The 22,454-nt window shown below is 38.2% G+C and overlaps 2 protein-coding genes and 1 pseudogene across 3 annotated transcripts in view; 2 read left to right on the top strand and 1 right to left on the bottom strand.

The window, feature by feature from the left end:
* UTP20 (UTP20 small subunit processome component) overlaps positions 1-1,741 on the top strand; it is a 90,542-nt gene extending 88,801 nt beyond the window's left edge. The window contains exons 61-62 of the mRNA XM_061125541.1: positions 592-737; positions 984-1,741. Coding sequence (XP_060981524.1) covers positions 592-737; positions 984-1,139 — 302 coding nt within the window. The 3' untranslated portion in view covers positions 1,140-1,741. The remainder of the gene's footprint in view (positions 1-591; positions 738-983) is intronic.
* A 3,017-nt stretch (positions 1,742-4,758) lies between these two features.
* ARL1 (ADP ribosylation factor like GTPase 1) lies at positions 4,759-16,087 on the bottom strand. 2 transcript variants are annotated; one of them, XM_061125543.1, is made up of 6 exons: positions 15,836-16,087; positions 13,512-13,649; positions 11,552-11,633; positions 9,794-9,905; positions 7,830-8,008; positions 4,759-7,101 (listed from the first exon to the last, which is right to left on the bottom strand). In XM_061125543.1, exons 1-6 carry the CDS (start codon positions 15,837-15,839, stop codon positions 7,071-7,073), a joined length of 546 nt encoding a protein of 181 aa, XP_060981526.1. In that variant the 5' UTR covers positions 15,840-16,087; the 3' UTR covers positions 4,759-7,070. The 2 variants fall into 2 exon arrangements, with proteins under 2 accessions (XP_060981526.1, XP_060981527.1); XM_061125544.1 differs by lacking the exon at positions 13,512-13,649 and having other exon boundaries at positions 15,836-16,085.
* The window catches only part of LOC133043128 (zinc finger X-linked protein ZXDB-like), a 28,201-nt pseudogene continuing 21,587 nt past the window's right edge, over positions 15,841-22,454 (top strand).

Below are 22,454 nucleotides of genomic sequence, written 5' to 3'. Positions count from 1 at the left end.
GAGTTTTAAAGTATTAACAAATGAAGTAAATGTCAAAACAGGAGCTGTCTTATTCCTACAACCCTGAGAGTTTCCTTAGAGTAGGTCAGGTTGGCTTTGACTCTCAACCAGCACTCACTGAGCACCGAATATTTGTCAGGCACTGGTGGTTAACAGAGTCTTTGATTCCGGCCCCCCCCACCCCCCGCCCCAAAAAGAAGAGGTTACAGCCAGAGCCAAGCCTCTGTGACCCATGAATTAGAGAGGATCTAGAGATACATGCTTACCTTTCTTTGCCACCATCTGCACAGACCTGAGCAGGCTAATAAAAGTAACACAAAACATTTGTCCAGTTCTGAAATTACTTGAATGTCTTCTGAGCCAGGATCCCCATGGGAAAGTGTTTCATGGTTTCTGATCTCTTGCCGCATCCTTGAGGAGGAGGTGCCTTGGAATGCTGTGTCCAACATTTCTGCTTATTCTCCGAACTCAGAGACGAAGAGACTAGCTTTTAGATCAGTGTTTAATGCTGAAGTAATGCATGTTAATTTTGTAGATGTTCAAATATGTCCTTTCCTGTGTGTTCCTCATTGTTACTCTCTGTGTCATTAGATCCTTCACTGAAGAATCTATCCCAGGAAATCATAGAACTACTGAAAAAGCTGGTCGGGCTCGAGAGTTTCTCATTAGCCTTTGCCTCTGTACAGAAACAGGCTACTGAGAAAAGGGCACTCCGGAAAAAGAGAAAGGCTTTGGAGGTAGGCTTGCTGCTTGAAATCGACCTGTTCATTGGACTTAACTATTTTTAACCAGGCGTGTGTGCATGTGTGTGTCATACTTGCTCAGGGGGGGGAAAGAGAAATTGGCTGTGTTTGAGAGGTGGGACTTTATAGCTGGGGCTCCAGATTTTGTGCTTTTCAAAAATGGTCCCATTTCTGCATTTGATTTTCATTGGTTTAACATTTACTTTAAAAGTAATACAAAATTTCTATTCTTTTTTCAAGTTTGTAACTAATCCTGATATTGCTGCCAAGAAAAAGCTGAAGAAACACAAAAACAAAAGTGAAGCAAAGAAGAGAAAGATTGAGTTCCTGCGTCCAGGCTATAAGGCCAAAAGACAAAAGAGCCACAGCCTGAAAGATTTAGCAATGGTGGAGTAAAGTGTTCCCTGTGCTAACAGTGTCCAAACTTACCCTAAACATGAACTTTCTGGTCTACCTGCTGGTCCAAAATCATAGCAGGTTTTATTATTTAATTTAAACTTTGGCATAGATTGTATAATATTATACAGTTTAATATAATTCGTTTGTTTTTAATTAAAATATTTCATACTACTACTGTATCTTCACTGTCTAAAAAGCATTTGACACTAATGATAGTTTTAAAATGTACTTTTCTTTTTAAAAATACCCATTAAAATAGCAAGACAACAGGTAGAAGAAGTTAAGAGTAAATCAAGCAGATGATTTGCAAAATTACAAAATTTTATATAGATATATACAGATACATATACCCATTTGAATGCAGAGTTCCAGAGAATAGCAAGGAGACACAAAAAAGCCTTCCTCAGTGATCAGTGCAAAGAAAAAGAGGAAAACAGTAGAATGGGAACGACTAGAGCTCTCTTCAAGAAAATAAGAGATACCAAGGGAGCATTTCATGCAAAGATGGGCTCAATAAAGGACAGAAATAGTATGGACCTAACAGAAGCAGAAGATATTAAGAAGAGGTAGCAAGAATACACAGAAGAACTATACAAAAAAGATCTTCATGACCCAGATAATCACGATGGTGTGATCACTCACCTAAAGCCAGACGTCCTGGAATGCGAAGTCAAGTGGGCCTTAGGAAGCATCACTATGAACAAAGCTAGTGGAGGTGATGGAATTCCAGCTGAGCTATTTCAAATCCTAAAAGATGATGCTTTGAAAGTGCTGCGCTCAATATGTCAGCAAATTTGGAAAACTCAGCAGTGGCCACAGGACTGGAAAAGGTCAGTTTTTATTCCAATCCCAAAGAAAGGCAATGCCAAAGAATGCTCAAACTACCACACAACTGCACTCATCTCAGAAGCTAGCAAAGTAATGCTCAAAATTCTCCAAGCTAGGCTTCAACAATACGTGAACCATGAACTTCCAGATGTTCAAGCCAGATTTAGGAAAGGCAGGGGAACCAGAGATCAGATAGCCAGCATCCACTGGATCATAGAAAAACCAAAAGAATTCCAGGTAAACATCTGCTTTATTGATTAAGCCAAAGCCTTTGACTGTATAGATCACAATAAACTATGGAAAATTCTGGAAGAGATGGGAATACTAGACCACCTGACCTGCCTCTTGAGAAATCTATGCAGGTCAAGAAGCAACAGTTAGAACTGGTCATGGAACAACAGATTGGTTCCAAGTTGGGAAAGGAGTACATCAAGGCTGTATATTGTCACCCTGCTTATTTAACTGATATACACAGTACATCATGTGAAATGCTGGGCTGGATGAAGCACAAGCTGGAATCAAGATAGCTGGGAGAAATCTCGATAACCTCAGATATGTAGATGACACCACTCTTATGACAGAAAGGGAAGAAGAACTAAAGAGCTTATCAATGAAAGTGAAAGAGGAGAGTGAAAAAGCTGGCTTAAAACTCAACATTAAAAAAACCAAGATCATGGCATCTTGTCCCATTACTTCATGACAAATAGATGGGGCAACAATGGAAACAGTGACAGACTATTTTTGGGGGCTCAAAAGTCACTGCAGATGGTGACTGCAGCCATGAAATTAAGACACTTGCTCCTTGGAAGAAAAACTATGACCAACCTAGACAGCATATTAAAAAGCAGAGACATTACTATGCCAACAGAGGTCTGTCAAGTCAAAGCTATTTTTTTCCAGTAGTCATGTGTGGATGTGAGAAGTTGGACTATAAAGAAAGCTGAGGGCCAAAGAATTGATGCTTTTGAACTGTGATATTGGAGAAGACTCTTGAGAGTCCCTTGGACTACAAGGAGATCTAGTCAGTCCATCCTAAAGGAAATCAGTCCTGAATATTCATTGGAAGGACTGATGCTGAAGCTGAAGCTCCAGTACTTTGGCCACCTGATGTGAAGAACTGACTCACCAGAAAAGACCCTGATGCTGGGAAAGATTGAAGGCAGGAGGAGAAGGGAACGACAGGATGAGATGGTTGGATAGCATCACCAACTCAATGGACATGAATGTGAGCAAGCTCTGGGAGTTGGTGATGGACAGGGAGGCCTGGTGTGCTGCTGTCCATGGGGTTGCAAAGAGTCAGACACAACTGAGCGACTGCTGAGCTGAAAACGTGAGCATTAAGAAAGACCTGGACAAATGGAGAAGTTTCACTACATTCATAGGTAGGAAGATTTAGTATCATAAGTTGCTAGTTCTTCCCCAGTTGGAAACCTGTAGTTAAATACAAATCTGAGCAAAATCCCAAAGAAGTTCTTCATATTATCCCAACAAGCTGATTCTGAAATGTACATGGAAGAATAGTAAGTCGAAAACAGCCATGATACTCTTAAAAAAGGAAAATAGGGTGAGGGGCTTGCCCTGTCAGATAATGAAAAGTAAGACAAAAAGTGCTATCTAGAGAGGGATGATGTGATAAAAATTAAGAACTTCTGTTTACAAGAAGACACAACTGGGATGTGGTATGTACCTTGATTAACAGTACCCAGGCTATATAAGAAATACCTATAATCAACGAAGATAATACAGTTGAAAAAGTGGCAAAATACAGAAATAGGCATTGCAGAGGAAATATAAGTGGCCCTCTAGCCCAGTTAGCAAATACGGCTATAACAGGTCTTGAGTATTAAGGTACTTCTGTACTGGTTAGCAAGTCCTTGCCGTGAGACCACCTCATGGTGGCACTCATGAGCTTCAGAACGGCCACCCTGGCTTGGCGAGGGCCTGGACACCACTGTCTCCCCAACCAGAGATTAAAGGGCTAAAGCCTGCACTAGTAGGGTCAGAGTATCAGCTATGTCTGCTAGTTACTTTTTTTGAGTCACTCCTGTATTAACCTTGTTAGTAATCAGGAAAATGCAGATTAACATGTAAATGAAACTCCATTTTGAACCCTTCAGATTAACAAGGCTGACAACACCAAATGTTGGCAAGCGTGGTGGAGGAAAGGGAACTTTTTTTATAAAACACTTTGGAAAACAGTCTGGCATTATCTTGTTCAACCATATGGTATCTTTTGCCTCTCTACACTTGATGTATTAAACAGAAGCAATATACTTTAGTATCCAATACATTTGGAAGGGTAGGGGGAGGAAAAATCCTACACTTTACGTTTTATTTAACTCATATTTATTTAAGTCTTTCTGACAGCTTCCTTAAACTCATTATTTTACAGATAAGGAATCTCCTCTCGGGTTAAATAATCTACCTAAGGGTGACACAGGTTGAATGCAGAAGTCAAGATTAAACCTGGGACTGAAAGCCCACGCTCTTTATGGTGACGGGGTTAGAATATTACAGCATGTGGCATAGGAATCAAATGTTCAAACATTCATGAACTTCACAATTTGTGTTATGGTGCAGTTTGTATCTCAAACAGGAGTTCTCACACTTCCAAGGTGTTTGTAATATCCCAGAAGAATAAACATGGGGCATCCTGGAAAGCAGACCCAATTCTAAGTGGTTTAAAGTGCAGGTATTTGCTTTTATAAAAAATTTCTAAATCAAAAAAGTTATTAATACTAAAGGCAAAGTCAGGAAAAATAAATATCTCAAGTATATTGAGCACGGCTTTGTTTTCATCAATATTTAATCATTTTAATCAGTAATCAATATTTATTCCAGTAAATATTTATTGAGAGCCCAGTACCAAGTATGTGCCAGGTGCACCACACTAGATGCAAGGGGTTCTAACAGTAAGTAAGGTATGGTCCCTGCCCTCAAGGAGCTTACATGTCCACGATTTAAAGTGCATCTCAGGTATTCTGATAATAGAACTCCACTCTCGATTTGTCTTTAAATCTGATCACATGACACAGTACCACTACCAAACAATCATAAAATAGAATGTGAGCGCTAAGACACCTTTGATATTATTTGTACAAAAAGAAAAACCAAACAAACTGATGGAGTGGCCCTTTGCGCCTAGAACTCATATGCTCTGATTTCAAGTTTGGTCCTTTTCAGGCTTCTCATGAAACAAGACTCAGTAGATTTTTATAAATATAAACATTCAACCTCCTATACCACACCTGTACAGCTATTCCTGCTAGACAAGGACCTTCTCATTTATACCAGCTTAATGTCAGTGCATGCTCTATTTACCCCATCCTATTCTTTGTGGCAAATCAGGGGGATCAGGATCACCCAAGTGCGGGCCTTTGCTACCACGGCTATTTGTCAGGCACTGTTTGCCTGCCAGGGTTGCACCTCCCCACACTTCTATTTTCACAGTGTTCCTGAACCACTGGGGAGTGCTTATCCATTTGGGTCCAAGTCTAACACTAGCTATGTGCCACTGACCAGAAAGGGACCCAAGTGTAAAGTGCTGGTGTACTATCTTCCTAGCTGACAAACACAGCCTACCATTTTTAACCATGAACATATTCTGAGGTGCCATAATGTGCCAGGCATCATACTGGACGTTAGGGATATGAACATGAAAAAGACAGTTTGGCCATCAGGAGTGCCTGGCAAACTATGACACAATGTCAGTTATATGCTGTTAGTACTACTGGGTACACTGGGAACACATGCTCCTGGAAGAAGGCCTGAAAAAAATTGCTCCCAATTTTAGTAATTACTAAGGTCTCTATTTATTTCTGTCTCACTGTAGACTGGGTTGTTTGTAAAGTTCCTTTTAAAAGTCCATTAGGAAATAATTGTTTTTGATAGTGTAGCAGCAGTAAGCCTAATTTTTAAAATCAGGAATACTTAGTTTCTCTCCCTCTAGAATCAATAAGATTTTGACTTTTCACCATTCAAAGTTACATGTTCAATTACAGGTAGACAGAAGGAACCAAAGGCAGTAAAAAATCCTTTACAATGCTTCTTAAAATAAGTCTTGTTTTCAAAAAATTTCCTTTAATGTGAAATTTTGTTTACTGTGTTGTGAATTCAATCAAATATAACCATTTAGGACTATTTCTACTACCTCTACTAGTATGGAAAATTTTATAGACATTATTTTGAATCTACTATGTCTACTTCTATTAGCTTAATTTTACATAAGGAATTAAGTTGTGTTGTCAATGTTGGCACTTCCAGGAATTTATAGTATAGTTCATGGGACAAGCTTCTGACCCTGAAATCTCTCTGTAAGCCCTGTTCCCACCTCCCTTGCAGGTGACTTTAGTCAAGCCAGTCTATCGGCATTTTGGGTCCATGTCCATAAAAATGAAGATGTAAAAATGATGTCCTAGCAACATGGCAGGATTCCTGTACAAATTGACTGAGTAGGTCCAAATCTGAAAAAAATTTCCAAACAGCTAAAAATACCATAAAATAATAATTACAGATAAGTCAGTGAAGTTAGCCACCAAAATAATTATTTCATGCCTATAACCAAAAGCTTTTAAATGAAACAGCTTAGATCAAATGGTCATTAAGCAAATGAAGACTATAATTACCCACGCTAGGTTCTTGGCCTACTCTATTGAGCCTAATCTTTTGGATTAGGAAATTTGGAAAAACCTAATTCACTTTAGAGGGAAAAATCTGAATTAAGATATAAATTAGTGTTAATACAAACAAGATGGAACCACTAATTTAAAAACCAGAGGGCTTTTTCCTCATTAAGAGAACATTCTTTAATAGGACTGTATCTGAATAAGAATTGCATACAAATAGAATATATACCTTAACACAAGATAACAAGGAAGGAATATTTTACATTATATAGGACAGGCATTCAGTTGGTTCAATCACGATGAGTTACCCTTCCAACCAAATACTTAGTTTTAATATGTATTATAAATGTTCCAGTCAGTTCGGTATATGCCGACAATCAGACAGCTTTAACACTTAGTAGTGTGGAGCACACTTAACTGTTTCCAAAGGGGTATGTGATGTGGTCTTCGTTTCAGAGGAGCAAAAGGGACTGAACTACTGTCTGCTCTTTAATGTTTCAACTAACCTGTGAAGAGAAAATGAACAGTTTCACAAAATTAACTTCAAATTTTCAGGTATAGAGAATGATTGTTTATAATATAAATTTCATGCTGAAGATGAATTCCAAAGCACTTTAAATGATGAAAGTTAGGATGGTTATATTAGAAGAATGAGGTTATGGACTCAATTTCCACAAGGGTGTATTTTAGCTCTCACTTTGTCTATGCTTTGAATGAAAAATCAAAAACAACCAAATAGCCACTTTCCAGGCTGCTACCTACTATAGCCAGGCCAGATGTGGATAATTCAGAGATGAAAACTAGCCTCAGTCCTCAAGATGATAATTTAATAAGCAAATGCACAAACCAACTACAAGACAGTGTAACAAGTACTATTATATCACTGATCTCTGACAAGGACATCTGTGTGTGTGGTAAGGCAGTGGGCCTGGAGGTATGGAAGGCTCTTGAGAGCAGAGAGACTCAACCTAAGTCCTGGAGGATAAGGAACTGGAGGGTGAGGTGAGTAAGGAAAAAAGCTAGAAATGTAGCAGATAGGTGGTTTACCCAACTAAAATTAGTACCTGTGGCTAAAACAAAAGCAGATGTAGATGAAAACCAGTGGAAGAAAAGGGTGGAGGAACTTAATATGATAAACTGCAAAGTAATCTGATTTCATCCTTAAGACCAAAGGGAAATTACAAATGCATGGACACACAAATCCACAAATGGCTTCTGGAAACATGACACTTACCATTCCATTGCCTCATCAAGGCCAGTGCCTTTGGTTGCTGAAGTTTTGAATATTTGCCATTTTCGGTCCTTCAAGGCAGGTAACCCAAGTGAATTTGCCATTTCTGAGGGAGTCATTGCCTGTTCCATGTCCTGCTTATTTGCAAACACCACTAAAATGGCTTTTCTCAGCTCTTCTTCCTAAATAAAATAAAAAAATATTTCCTCTAATCAATTTGCTCCTGAGTTTAGGAAGAAATGCCAAAAAAAAAAAAAAATCGTTATTTTAAAAGTATATTTTCTAGCTCCTTTTTGTATTTCTTTACTCCACTTAGAAGTTTTTATGTACAAAGGTAAAACAAATTGGTTTTGTGTCTGTAAGTTTTAATATAATAGTCCTGATTCAACCTCCACATGTACTTTATATCACTAATAAATAAATATTGATTGAATCAAATAAAAGTTAATTCCTAAAGAATGAATACAATTTTTAGTTTTCTATGGAGAAAGATTACACAAGTCAAATCCTAATACCACAAATAACCTAACAACAATCCAATACAATTTGAGAACTGTGAACTGAAGTTAATAATCCATTTCTTTTATGCCATACTTTATATAATAAAAATTTATTATACCATGTGAATTACAGCTAAATAAAGCTTATATTTTAAAAATATGTTATACTCAAGGCAATTAACCAGTCCCTTAAAATTCCTTATACTTTGAATTTGGTCTAAGACGCTCTTATGATAAATGTGACACTATGTTGTTTAAAAAAAAAATGTAGGCAAAACTTTAAAACTTTAGGTTGAAATTTATAAATTGGAAGCTACTAAGAAGTTAATCATCCAAGAACTCAGAAGTCCAAAATAGTCTAAATCTTGCTTCTAACTAGGAATCAAGTTGTCTAGAACTTAAACATTCAATAATTGAGTCACAAGTCAAAATCATTGTTTCAGTGGGAAAAGGAAACCTATACATCTAATTTCCTCAAAAAAAGGCAATTTCATTATTAAGTTAATCACTAAGTACATTTGAGAAGCTTATTTAACAATTTTAAAATCTTTTAAATGACCCTCTAAATTCAGTTAGCTTATCAGTGTCTTACAAACCTCAGTGAATATAACGTATTGGGTTCTTAGTTAAGAGCTATTATACACTGTTCCACACATCAGGGGTACAAGGTAATGCAAAGAACTTTACACTTTAGGGTGGGAAGCATACATAAGTAAACAAATATGTTTAAAATAATGGAAAGAAATGGTAAGTAGTTAGAAAGAATAAAGTAAGATAAAGGGTTAGAAGATAACTGAGACCTCCTCTCTGAGGAAGAAACATGTGAGATAAAACATGTCATGAAGACAGCCACACAAAGATTTGGGGAAAGAGAATTCCAAGCAGGAGAAGCAAGTGCAAAACCCTAAACCAGGTGTCAGGTACACAAACTCAGTGAGCAAGAAAAGAAATATCGGTATGGCTGAGGTACTGTAAAAGCAGGGAAGAGTGAAAAAATGACACAGCTGGGAGAGGTAAACAGGCCAGAACTGTGCCAGAAGTCCAGACTTCTCTGAGCTTCAGTGTTTCTAAAACAAATATACTTTATTATTTATATACTTATATAATAAATCTGCTTCCATATGCTAATTTATACAACCAGAAATAAAGGCATTAAAAAAACAATCACTTCACAGGAGTGACTTAGAATGGTCACTTCAGTTTAGAAAGGGTTTAGCTCTGACTTTTCTGGAAGTTAAGGAATTTAAAGGAAGTTATAGGACTGGAATTTTTTTTGTCTTCAACTCTCTCCCCAATAGTATTTTTGGAATAGAAAGTAATTTGCATAAAAGAACATGATACTAAAGACGTGGGTGTGGGGGAGACCCCTGTTGTTTCCCTTTTAATTATTTCTGCATGTGACAATAAATAATAAAAAAAGCAAGGAAATATAAATGACCTACCCACATTTTAATAAAGTTTTCTTACCTCCAACATAGCAACTAACTCTGATTTGGAAATGCCAATTCGGTCTCGGTCACAACTGTCTACTACGTAAATGACTGCATCTGTGTTTGAATAATAACATCTCCAGTATGGCCTAAAGAAAATTCAGAAAGGGAGAATATATTATTATTTGAAAAATGAAACTGATAGGTTAATTTATATGCTAGGACTTGGCTATGGTGGGGTGAAAGGTGTTACTTGCCAATCCTTTCCCACCCATATCAGTATCAATGTCATAATGATTGTTTCTGATGGACATGTATCATATCCCTCAGATGGGATGGGTACAAAGAATATTGATAGAACATAGGATCAAGGAGCTTCAGAATGAGTTTAGACTACAGGCTGAGAGAAGAGTCTATAAAATCACTAAATGTACTGATGAAAAAATGTTTCATACAGACCTGATCACTGTATCTTATAAATCTTTAACTAGAAACTCCTTAAGAGAAATGGGTTCTTTAAAAATAATTTTAGTCACAGACTTTAAATTGATCACTGAAGACAAGAAGTAGAAATGGCTAAAATTAACAAATGACTCCAAAGTGGTTCAAGAAATAAAATGAGTTAAAAGGCAGCAGAATGCTTGGGGAATGCATCCAGTCCTAAATGGTGGGCCCAAAAGGTATTTTCATGAAATCCAAAACAGTCTGTTTCACAGAGGAAGGGACTGACAAGAATTAACTAGAGGATTCTTTTTATTTAAAAACTACACCCTTACGGCAGAAAGTGAAGAACTAAAGAGCCTCTTGATGAAAGTGAAAGGAGAGTGAAAAAGTTGGCTTAAAGCTCAACATTCAGAAAACTAAGATCATGGCATCCGGTCCCATCACTTCATGGCAGATAGATGGGGAAACAGTGGAAACAGCAGCTGACTTTATTTTTCTGGGCTCCAAAATCACTGCAGATGGTGACTGCAGCCATGAAATTTAAAGATGCTTACTCCTTGGAAGGAAAGTTATGACCAACCTAGACAGCATATTAAAAAGCAGAGACATTACTTTGCCAACAAAGGTCCGTCTAGTCAAGGCTATGGTTTTTCCAGTGGTCATGTATGGATGTGAGAGTTGGACTATAAAGAAAGCTGAGCACCGAAGAATTGATGCTTCTGAACTGTGGTGTTCGAGAAGACTCCTGAGAGTCCCTTGGACTGCAAGGAAATCCAACCAATCCATCCTAAAGGAGATCAGTCCTGGGTGTTCATTGGAAGGACTGATGCTGAAGCTGAAACTCCAGTACTTAGGCCACCTGATGTGAAGAGCTGACTCATTTGAAAAGACCCTGATGCTGGGAAAGATTGAGGGCAGGAGGAGAAGGGAACGACAGAGGATGAGATGGCTGGATGGCATCATCGACTCGATGGACGTGGGTTTGGGTGGACTCCCGGAGTTGGTGATGGACAGGGAGGCCTGGCATGCTGCGGTTCATAGGGTCGCAAAGAGTCGGATATGACTGAGCGACTGAACTGAACTGACTGAAGTAATCAGGTCTTGAGACTTGCATGGAAAAAATTTTCATCCAAGTGATATAGGAAAAACTGACTTCCGTAGATTTTAATTTTTTAGTTAAAAATCTTTAATTCTCAGATTTAATTGAGAGAATAAGGCGGTTTTACCTCATTTTAAACTAGGTGGCACCCATTACATTACAAAAGAAGACATATTTTGGTTTACTGCTGTTAACCCTAAAAGAGCAATAAAGATCCCAGTACTACAAAATGGTCTGGCCTTTGTACCATACCTGATGCTTGTCTGTCCTCCCAAATCCCAGACTTGGAATTTAAGGTTCTTGTATGTTACTGTCTCAACATTAAATCCAATGGCTGGAAAAGAAAGCAAATTAACAGTATATGTAGACTGATACATTCTGTCTTCAAAGTGTCCTGGGTTTCAGCAATTAGTGGTAACTGTTGAATCACATTATTAGTTCAAATATTATTCCATTTACAACAGTATGCTGTGCTATACATACACACACACCTCTCCCCCACAATAAGCAAGATCAATCCCACTTTCAGGGTATAGAAGAACCCCCAGCCACCTCTGCAATTAGATATTCTTAGCTAAATGGAAATCCTATTATGTTAAACACTGGCATACAAAAGCATTCAGAAAGTTATACTTAGAAAGGACAGTTGTAAACACATTACAAAAAATGGAATTTTGGTAGGTAGCAAATAGGACAAAAGCCTAGATTCTAAACTTCAGTAAGGCACAGCAATTGCTGTATACCTCTTTATGGAGGCTGAGTTCGCTAAGGCAGGGAATCTCACAGGCCCTCTGAAGACTTCCTCAAGAACTCATCCACAGTAAGGTCACAGCTAGATGGTGAAAGGGGAGAAGTCTCAACCCCTTCCCCTGCCATCCTTCTTAGGTGGGGCTTGGCATCACATGCCTAAGGCAAGATACTATTATTTTCAATGAAAGGAATCCAGAGGAGCTGGAGAGGATGCTGAAAAAACTTAGGAGCTATACATATAAAAATTAATAAAAATTTTACAAAGAAAAAAAATCAAAGTAAAATATAACTTATAGCTATAATTGGACAATTTTTTAGATTTAAGTTTATACTGGTAAACAATGCTGAACAGTATATATGGCAAGTATAAAAAAATTACTATAGCAAATCTGAGTGAAAAAGTAAAAACCAAGTTCATGATGTCTCCCTTAGAATTAGGTAGCAGTGCAATCACCATATTCAACCTCAATTACAAATGTTGTTTATTTGCAGAGGAGAAGGACATGGTATAAACCACATTTGCTGAAACACAATCCACTGAGCTGTGGGTACCGCAGGGGCCACCATGACTCAACTGCAGCACAGACGGGCGATTTGAGAACCAAAAACCAAAGAAGCTGAAATTTCTTGAAGGCGGTAGCAAGAACTAACAGATGACACGGCTCGAAAAGTTCTTTTGTAAAAGCTAGACTTTTCTTTTTTAATCTGGAAATGTAAATAGTACTAAATAGAAATACCTTGAGTGATGGAGTAACTTAAAGACATAAGTATTCTTGAGCAAAGTCTACAAACTATTAAATTTAGTTTAAGTATACTAATCTTCAGGGCAAGTAACAGAACAGTCTTCTTATGTAGTAAATTAGGACTACTGAAGAATATTTTTCTAAGATATCAATTGATTTAAAGGTGTTACTTTTCTGGATATTTTTAAATTCCAGATTAATTCAACACTCAGTCTCTTCAACTCAGATTTTTAAAAATAATCAATAGAATTACTAAAAAAAAAAACTAATCTTAATCAAATAACAACAAGTACAGAAAAAAAAAAAAAACACTGCACATGTAATAGTATGACTTAGTATCGACATACTGGTAATTCTTTACTCAGATTTACAAACTATTTTATATACCTGATTCATTTTCCTTATTCACTGGCTTTATTTTCAAAGCCAATGAATATTTATTATCTTCATTTTATCAATAAAGATACTGGCTCTCAATGATACTATGTGGCTTAACTCTACTCAACTTTTAAAACAGCTCTAAACAGCAGAACCCAGCCATGCACAGGGTTTCATAAATTACACCAAACTGTCTGTAAATTTATGAAAAAAATGTTGTCAATATTATGCTCATAGAAGTCTACAAATCTTATTAATTACATTACATATGTATTCAGAAATAAATTTTTTTCAATGGAAAACAAAAGCCCCTATAATTAGTTTATCATACCAACACTTACTAGGAATAGTAGTCACAACTTCTCCAACCTGTAATCTGTACAAAATTGTAGTTTTTCCTGCTCCATCTAATCCCAAAATTAAAATCCTCATTTCCCGAGTTCCAAACAGACTGGAAAAAATGCTTGAGAAAAAGCCACCTTAGAAAATAACAAAAATGTATTTCAATATCATTTCAAGAACTAAATCCACAAAACATTTAATCTTGCTCTTTAAAAGCTATACTAAACTCAGTAACATTGCAATATTTTCCTCCATTCATAGGCACATTGCTTCCAATGAAATACATCATTCAACATCACACTAGTAATTACTGATTGTTACCATGTCCTGGATACTATGTTAGGCAGGCTCAGAAGATATCCTCAAAAATAAGAGAAATATGACTCCCCTCACGGAGCTCACTTTCTAAACAAGAGAATATGGATAGCTTCACATGATATCCTCATTACCCCTAGAAATTAAAGGGCAAATTAGAATGGTAGTGGGACAATGAAGTCCTTGAGCACGGGCAGCTGTTATTATTGCTGTACAACAGCAGTACCATAAGTACTTTCAATCACTGAGAATTCTCTGTAAGGAATGTAACTTGCAAAGAAATTGAGACAGAAGCCAAAAATAACAAAAATTGTTTTTGATGGAAAACACTTAAAAAAATAATAAAAAGCTACATTCAACATATCATGAACTATTACCAGAAAGCTTCCTATACACAAAGTATTGTGTAATATAAAAGCACTTGTGAACAGAGAATAGAATGGTGGTTACCAGATGCTAGGAAAGTGGGGAAAATGACACAGTCAGTGTTAGTCAAAGGATATACACTTTGATTAGAAGATTCGTTCTGGAGATCTAATGAACATCATGATAACTATATTTAATAAATAATGTATTGTACACTTGAAATTTTCCAAGACAGCAGATCTCAAAGTGTTCTCATCCCACACACAAAAAGGGTAACTGTAAGGTGATGGACATGTTAATCAGCTTGAATGTGGTAATCATTTCACAGTGTATCAAAATATCATGCTGTACACCTTAAATATACATAATTTTTGTCATTCATACCTCAATACAGCTGAAAAAAAGTTAAAATTTAAAATCATCCTCTGTCTCAGCAGGGCCTCCCAGTACTAGATTAAATTGTTGATGTGTGTTTAAATAAAATAACCCCTAAGAGTAACAGAGGTGGAAATTCAGAATCTTTACTATTTCTACAATCAAACAAGAAGCTCTTTTAAAATAAGTTCTTTCTTTAATGATTACCCCTCCCTACCCAATAAAAGCACTCTGGCCCTTTCTTACCAAAAGACAATTGAAAAGATTAGAAAAAAGTTACACTAACAATATAAAAAAAGCTGACAACAGAAATGATGCTCACAAACAACATCTGGTTATTTCACAAAGAAATGACAAAATTAAAAACAAGTCTGGAAAAAGAATCCACCATGGGCTAGAGAACCTTGAAAGTTTGTAACATAAGGAGTGTGACTTGACAAAATCCTTTCTGATAGGTTAAAAACAGGCAGTAGGAAAAAAAACTGACAGGGTTATGCAAAAAGACAAGAAGACACTTCTGATGTTTCAGAGCAAGATGGAAACTCCCCAGAAAATAGCTGAGGTATTTAAATAACCCAAAGAATCTGCATCACTTGGAGAGTTGTGAGCAAGTTAAAAATGTGCACCTTCATTTGGGCTCCAGTGGGGAGCGAAGCTCTCTACCTGCTGCTTTTGACGACAATGTAGATCTCTCAATTAGCACTCCAAAAATTGAGTTTAAAACGTCATCACTGACCAGTAATACCTTCCCTGCCCACTAGCCCCTCCACATTCCTCTCTTACAGGAAAAGTTACAGGCAAGCAGATAAATGCCGTGCTGGCAATAAAACATTACGAGCAACACCTTTTGGATTTTAAACTGACGCTGTCCCAGCGACCAGGGAGACAGTATCAAGCTGCCACTACAAGGTCAGAGCTCATCTTTCACCCAAGAAACCTTCGTGAACTTGCGACTGACATGTTGCCAAGCTTCGCAGACCAACTCCGTCCAGCAAGCGGCGCTGGGTCCGAGGAGGTAAGGAAAAAGTTCACCGACCCGCGGTGACCCACCCCTGACGCCGCGGGGAGACAGGAAGCGAAGGTTCCAGTCAGAGTCCACGCACACTGGTGAAAAGCCAAGGTGAGTGAAGTCCTCAGCAACCAGCTCCCTGAGGCGCTGGTTACTCTGGGCTTCCCAGGCCTGCCCCTCTGTTCCTCCTCTCCCCAACCCCAGCCCCCTCGGCCTCGGCCTCTCAGTGCGCCCAGACTCCCTTCTCAGATCTCTCACCCATGATGAACCGCCTGTCCGCCCTCGTCGACTGTCAGAGACTGGCCCCGACCTCGGCAGCGACTCCTATTCGAGTCTTGGCGCCGCCACCTCCCCTCGCCTAGGCCTGCGCTCCGGCTCCGGCTCGGACTCTTAGCTCCCAGACAGTTTCTTTGGAAGCTTGGTCAGCCAGCAACTTCCACGTCGGACCTCCCGGCAAGGGCGGGAGCGAGGGGCCGCCGCGACTGCGCGCTGGAAACCGAGGCCTGAGCGTCCGCGTCGTCACTTTCGACGCAAGTCCCCGGCAGACAGGGTGTAGATATTGTGGAAGCCACGAGAGAAAAAAAAAAAAGATTCAAGGACTCAGAGTTGCTCTTGCTTCTGTTTTCTTGGACAAGAAGGGCTTCCGAAGTAGGGAAATTTGAATTTTCATTTTAACTTCTGACACCAAGAAGTGACGAATCCGCCAACCAGGAATGCGCGTCGGACCTGGATGCGGCTGTCTGACTGGACACGGGCGCAGGTTGCGGCGTCGCAGAAATTCCTGGTCCAGAAGCACCCTGCCGAGTTTACCTGATTTTCCCCCGTTCCTTTCTCGGATCAGGAAATAGAACTACATAGTAATGATAGGAAGCGCCCTGCGTCACCATTGCGGAGCGGCCTTACAGTGAGACCGCAATCGAGATTTCAGGCGTCGCAGTGGTCTGTAGGGTCAGCGTTAGAGCCCCTCCTTTCTTCACCTGTACCTTTCCTGATACTAAAGTCATTACTCTAGGAAAGGTATGTATCTTTAGGGCAGCGTCATTTTTCAAAATGCAGTCCTTCTTGTTAATATTTTATTATCCTGTTAATATGTTAATATCCTTCTTTTTAATATTGACCTGGTATTGCAGTCCCTGCTTACTAGAAAGGAACATTTGAGGAAGCAGAATTATAGCAGCACGCTAGAATTAAAGCTAGATACTTAGATTGTAAGTCAGTGGAATTTTATTCTTGAGACAAACGTGTAGAATTGACGTCACCTCTTTCAAGTCTTTGTTCAGATTTTATTTGAAATTGCAACCTATCCTACATCCCCCTTATCCTGATATTTAATAGAACTTATCAGTTAACATAATTTACTTATTATGCTTATCTGTCTACTCTCTCTCACTAGACTATTACATCTATGAATGCAAGTATTTTTGCTCTTTTGTTCTTACACTTGGGCACTAAACAAATACTTGTTGAGAGAATGTGTTGAATTACAAGTTTTTAAGACCAATTACATAAGCACTAGTTAACTTAAACGTATGCAACATTATTAAATTTGTTTCCTAAAATAGGCATATCTAAACTTGATGAGAGGTCAAACCGTCTTCTAGAAAATTATGTTTGAAGAGACACCACCAGATGGTGCTATTGCCTCAGGCCAGTTCTCAGCGGAATGAGATCAGTTGGTCTAATTGATTTAATCCCTTTCAAATGTTACAATAATAATTTGTTAAATTTTTTTTTTAATTTGTTAAATTTTAAAATGTGAACGCTTTAATGCCCAAGCAAGGAAAACACTTCCAAAATTCTTTTGACTGTAAAGCCACAATAGGATGGAGTAAGTTTAAAATTTTAAAGCTAGAAGGAACTTCAATTCCACCTATCTCAGTCACAGATGAAGAAGTGGGAAAGAGCTAAGCGATAGAGCTACAACATCTACTGTGATTGTTTGACTTCCAGACCTAAAGTAACTACATTATGATGCCTTCTATAACTGTACGTTTGGTAAATTGATTTGCGAACTACCATGCTGTAGTTTCTGTAGTTTCTTGAAGTTAGAAACTTAAGATTTAAGTGCGTTCCATTGCTAGTGAAAGTTACATTCTTTGCTTAGATTTTATTCCACGCAGAATAAAATTCCAAGCAGAATGAAGCAGAACCTATGAAATATAATAAATCTAAAAGTGTAGTAAATATAAGCTTCAGAAGCGCTTCTCATACTGTGCGTTTATAATTGTCTTTTAAACTAAGCAACATTTTGAAATCATAACTAGATGTGTGATTTTCACATAATAGATATGTGTTATATTTCAAATGTTTCTTTGCAATAATATGTACTTTGTCAGAGAATTTCTCGTTAGACTATGTGGTATTTTTTTTAATTGAGAAATCATCCACGTACAGTAGCATCATTTTTTAGCATCATTGAGTCATTTCAATTCAGTGGTTTTTCGTATATTCATGAAGTTTGCAGCTATCACCACTATCAAATCCCAGAATATTTTCATCACCCCAAACAGAAATTATATACCCATTAAGCAATAACTCCCCACTGCTCCCCGCAGGAAACTGCCCTGGATGCTTCCCTCAAACCAACATTTGAGGGTTCTTATTTCACCACTTCCTCACCAACACTAATTTTTGACTTTTAACTTATAGCCATCCTATAGGTATGGAATGATATCTCTTTGTGGATTTGATTTGAATTTTCCTGGTGACTAATGATGCTGAACATCTTTTCATGTGCTTATTGGCTATGTGTTTATCTTCTTTTGAGAGATATCTACTCAAATCCTTTACTTATTTTTTAATGAATCATTTATCATCTTATTGTTGAGTTGTAAAAGCTCTCTATATATTTTGGAAACTAGACCTTTATCCAGTATATGATTCACAAGTACTTTCTCCAGTTCTGTGAATTGTGTTTTCACTTTGTTGATAGTATCCATTAATGCACAAACTTAAAATCTGATGAAGCCCAACTTATGTATTTTTATTTTTCAGCTTGTGCTCTTTGTGTCATATCTAAAAAAATATTGCCTAATCCAGGCTCACATCGATTTACACCCATATTCTAAGAGTTTTGTAGATTTGGCTTTTAGATTTACATCTCTCATCCATTTTTAATTGTTTTTGGTGTAATTTATGAGGTAGGAGTCCAGATTCATTTTTTACATGTGCATACTCAGCTGTTCCAACACCATTTTTGAATCTGATTTTTCCATTAAATGGTCGTGTCACTCTGTTGAAAACCAGTTGACCATAAATGTACAGATTTGTGGACTTTTCAGTTGTTTGTGGACTTTTCAGTTCTAGTCCAGAGATGTTTATGTCTGTTCTCATGTATTGTTCTCATACAACACCATCATGTAGCTTTGTGATAGATTTTGAAATCAGGAAGTATGAATTCTTTAACTTTGTCCTTTTCCAAGATTGTCTTGTCTGTGCTAGATCTCTTACATTTCTATATGAATTTTAGGATCAGTTGTTAATGCAAAGAAAGGCAATTAAAATTTCAGTAAGGATTACACTGACTCTGTAGGTTAATTTGAGTAATTTTGCCATCATAATAGTGAGTCTTCCCCATTCACAAACATGGGATGTTTTCCCATTTATTAGGGTCTTTACTTGTTTTCAGCAATATTTTCTAGTTTTCAGTGTACAGGTCTTACACTTCTTTGGTTAGACTTATTCCTGAATATTTTGAGCCTTTTTGAGACTAAGGGTTCTTAACCTGGCATCATACAAATCCATAGATAGACTTGTGGGAGGATATAAACCTACTGAAATTATCTCTAGAATTTTATCTCTCTGTGTACATGCATTTTTCCCCAGAAAGACAATCTAGCACTTCCATCATACTCTCATTTGATACACAATTTCAAAATACTCTTGAGAGAATAGTTACAAAGAACACCCATGCACTTAACACCCATCTGTAATAATCATCAATTTATGGCCATACTTCAGAGTCACTCTTGCTTCATAATTATCCCTACCATTTGCACCCACTCTCCCCACACCCGCACACTAAATTCTTTGTAAGGAGGCTGCCCACACTTGGACCTGTCAGCTGTGGTTAGGGGAACAGTTCATTTCCGTTCAGTCACTCAGTCATGTCCAACTCTTTGTGACCCCTGGACTGCAGCACGCCAGGCCTCCCTGTCCATGACCAACTCCCGGAGTTTACTCAAATTCGTGTCCATTGAGTCAGTGATGCCATCGAACCATCCCATCCTCTATGGTCCCCTTCTCCTTCTGCCCCCAATCCCTCCTAGCATCAGAGTCTTTTCCAATGAGTCAACTCTTTGCATGAGGTGGCCAAAGTATTGGAGTTTCAGCTTCAGCATCAGTCCTTCCAATGAGCACCCAGGACTGATCTCCTTTAGGATGGACTGGTTGGAGCTCCTTGCTGTCAAGAGTCTTCTCCAACACCACGGTTGAAAAGCATCAATTCTTTGACGCTCAGAACAGCGCCCACTGGAAAATCATATTTGCTTTCATATGCACCATGTGGATGAATAAGGGTGCAGGAATGGGGAAGTTATAGAAGCTGGATACAATAGGTATTCACTCTAGTTCTTTTTTAATACCAGCATTTGTCCTTTTGGGGTGGATGTGGCTGGCGTTAGATAAAGTCTTAACGGCTCTTCCTAAACTATGCCTTGCTGTGATTGTCCTCTGTTCCAGAGGACACAACACGCGCCCCGGTAGCACAGGACCTGTGGTCTCTTTTGTAGACTGCCCTCTTGACCAACCCCACCCCCTCCTCCCACCTTCCCCTTTTCCCCAAGGGCAAAACTGGCTTGTCTCTCTATCAAAGTTATCATACCAGAAGTGAGAGCTGTTCTCTCATTGCTTTATTTCCTCTCAAATCTCATTATAGAATGGGGGATATTTCTTATTTTGAAATTCTTGCCAGCTGGAGAAACTTGGGATACGGAACAGTTTTACTTTCTGACCCAGGAAGTCTGGACTCTCGGTATTTCCTCCAAATTCTTCTTACATACTGAAAAGCCCTCTAGTGCCTTTCTCTCTTCCCATACCTTATCATACTCAGCTCTAAGAAGCCAGATGACACTATCAGTATTCTTCCTGGAAGTGTATCAGTTCAGCAAGTTCATTTATCTCTATTTCAAGTTAGCACAGGCAGCGTTTTTATCCACTGTTCCGCAGTCGTTGACCACAGTTCAGTCTTTTCCAAGCCTTCGTTAATACTTTCTCACCACCTTTCTACCCTTTCCTAAAACAGTTTTCGCCGGTCCTCCAGCTCTCACTGACAGCCTCTTCATTTTTCCAGCCTTCACTCACAGTATGGTTCCTAAGTCAGTGCGTGTACATGGGAAAATGCAATTCTTATGTACCCTATCTCTCTGGTACCGACTTCCAGGTCAGTTATTTATTGCTGTGTAACAAACTGCTTTGAAATGTAGGGACTTAAACCAGCAGTAAGTATTATTTATCACAGTGATATGGATTGGCTGAGCAATTCTTTTCCTGATCTTGCTGGAGGTTATTCACACAGCTGTATGCACCTGGTGAGTTGGCTGGCTTCTCTCTGTGCGTGGTGGATCATCTTCTCAAAGGCTAGGCTGATCTTGACATGGCTGTGACGGTGCCTTAGTCCCGGGCATAGACCTAACAGGAGTGCATGCACATGCACCAAGTGACATGTGCAAAAACATCTATGTAGCATTATTCTTAAAAAATAAAAAACTAAACACCCAAGTATCTGTCAGCAGTGGAAGAATTCATAAACTGCCACGTATTTACATAATGGAAATCTATATAACAAAACAAATGAAAGAACTGGAGTTGTATACTGGAGAAATCTCATAAACACATTACTGAGCAAAAGCAGCAGACACCAAAGAAAGCATATTATGTATGATTCCATGGATATAAATTCAAAATCAGGCAAAGCTATCGTGACTGAACCATAATGTTAATTTTGGGGAAGGAGAAATGAGGTAGGAGGAAGCATGAGGAAAGTTTCTGGAATGTTTAGATATTCTCTTTCTTGACCTGACTTTTTTGCTTCTTTAATAATTCACTGAACGGCATATTTATATTTTGTGTGTTTTCCTGTCTATGTGTTATATTTTAAAAATAATTTGAAGGAAACACATTAGGATGACATTCACCTATCTAATTGGTAAAATTTTTAAGTAGTTCTGTGTGAGAAAGTTGTCACTCTCAACCACAGTGTATTTACCATTAGGCAGCATCTACATACAAAATTTTAAATATACATACCCCTGACCAAAATGTCACTTTTAGGAATTAATATACATATGCTTGCACATTTGCACAGCCACATTTGTACTATGCCTTGCTTGCAAATGCATGACATTCTGAACATTTACACGAGAAACCCTTAAGAATGGTTGTTCTGCACAGAAGGCTACAGACTTGAAGTGCAGGGAGACGCTTTTTATTGTATACCCTTTGTAAGGTTTGAATTTTATACCATGCACATGGATTACCCTTTTAATAAAAGTAAACCAGCTGACTTGTTGTTTGTTTTTACTTGTCCAAGGTCATCTAGGTAAAAGTGACAGAGCCTAGATTTAAGTCCTAGTCTATCTAACACCAAAGCCCATACTATCAGCCATAACTCTGAATTTCCTCATGTGGAGTCTCAGTTTTCTCCCACATAAAGTGAATGTATTTGTCTGCATTGCAAGGGTGTCTCCAGCAACCAACATGGAAGCTCTGTTATATGAACTAAATCAACACCACAGGTATGTAGGAGAGATCTACTGCTGAGTCATGGCATCAGTGCTCAGAAATCCACCCCGGGACACTCCGTCCACCAAGGCTACCACAATAAGACTCAGTCCCTACCAAGTGAGAATACCGCATAGAAGTTGGTAGTTGGAATAGT

This window comes from Dama dama, chromosome 22, assembly GCF_033118175.1.
Source record: "Dama dama isolate Ldn47 chromosome 22, ASM3311817v1, whole genome shotgun sequence".
Classification (NCBI taxonomy): domain Eukaryota; kingdom Metazoa; phylum Chordata; class Mammalia; order Artiodactyla; family Cervidae; genus Dama; species Dama dama.
The sequence above is the reverse complement of the archived record's forward strand: the minus strand, read 5'-3'. Positions and strand labels throughout refer to the sequence as shown.

Coding starts and splice junctions, on each gene's coding strand:
- ARL1 (XM_061125543.1), bottom strand. Junction 9,906..11,551: donor GGAGGACAGACAAGCATCAG/GTATGGTACAAA, acceptor AATTTTCTTTAG/GCCATACTGGAGATGTTATT. Junction 8,009..9,793: donor AGTTAGTTGCTATGTTGGAG/GTAAGAAAACTT, acceptor TATTTTATTTAG/GAAGAAGAGCTGAGAAAAGC.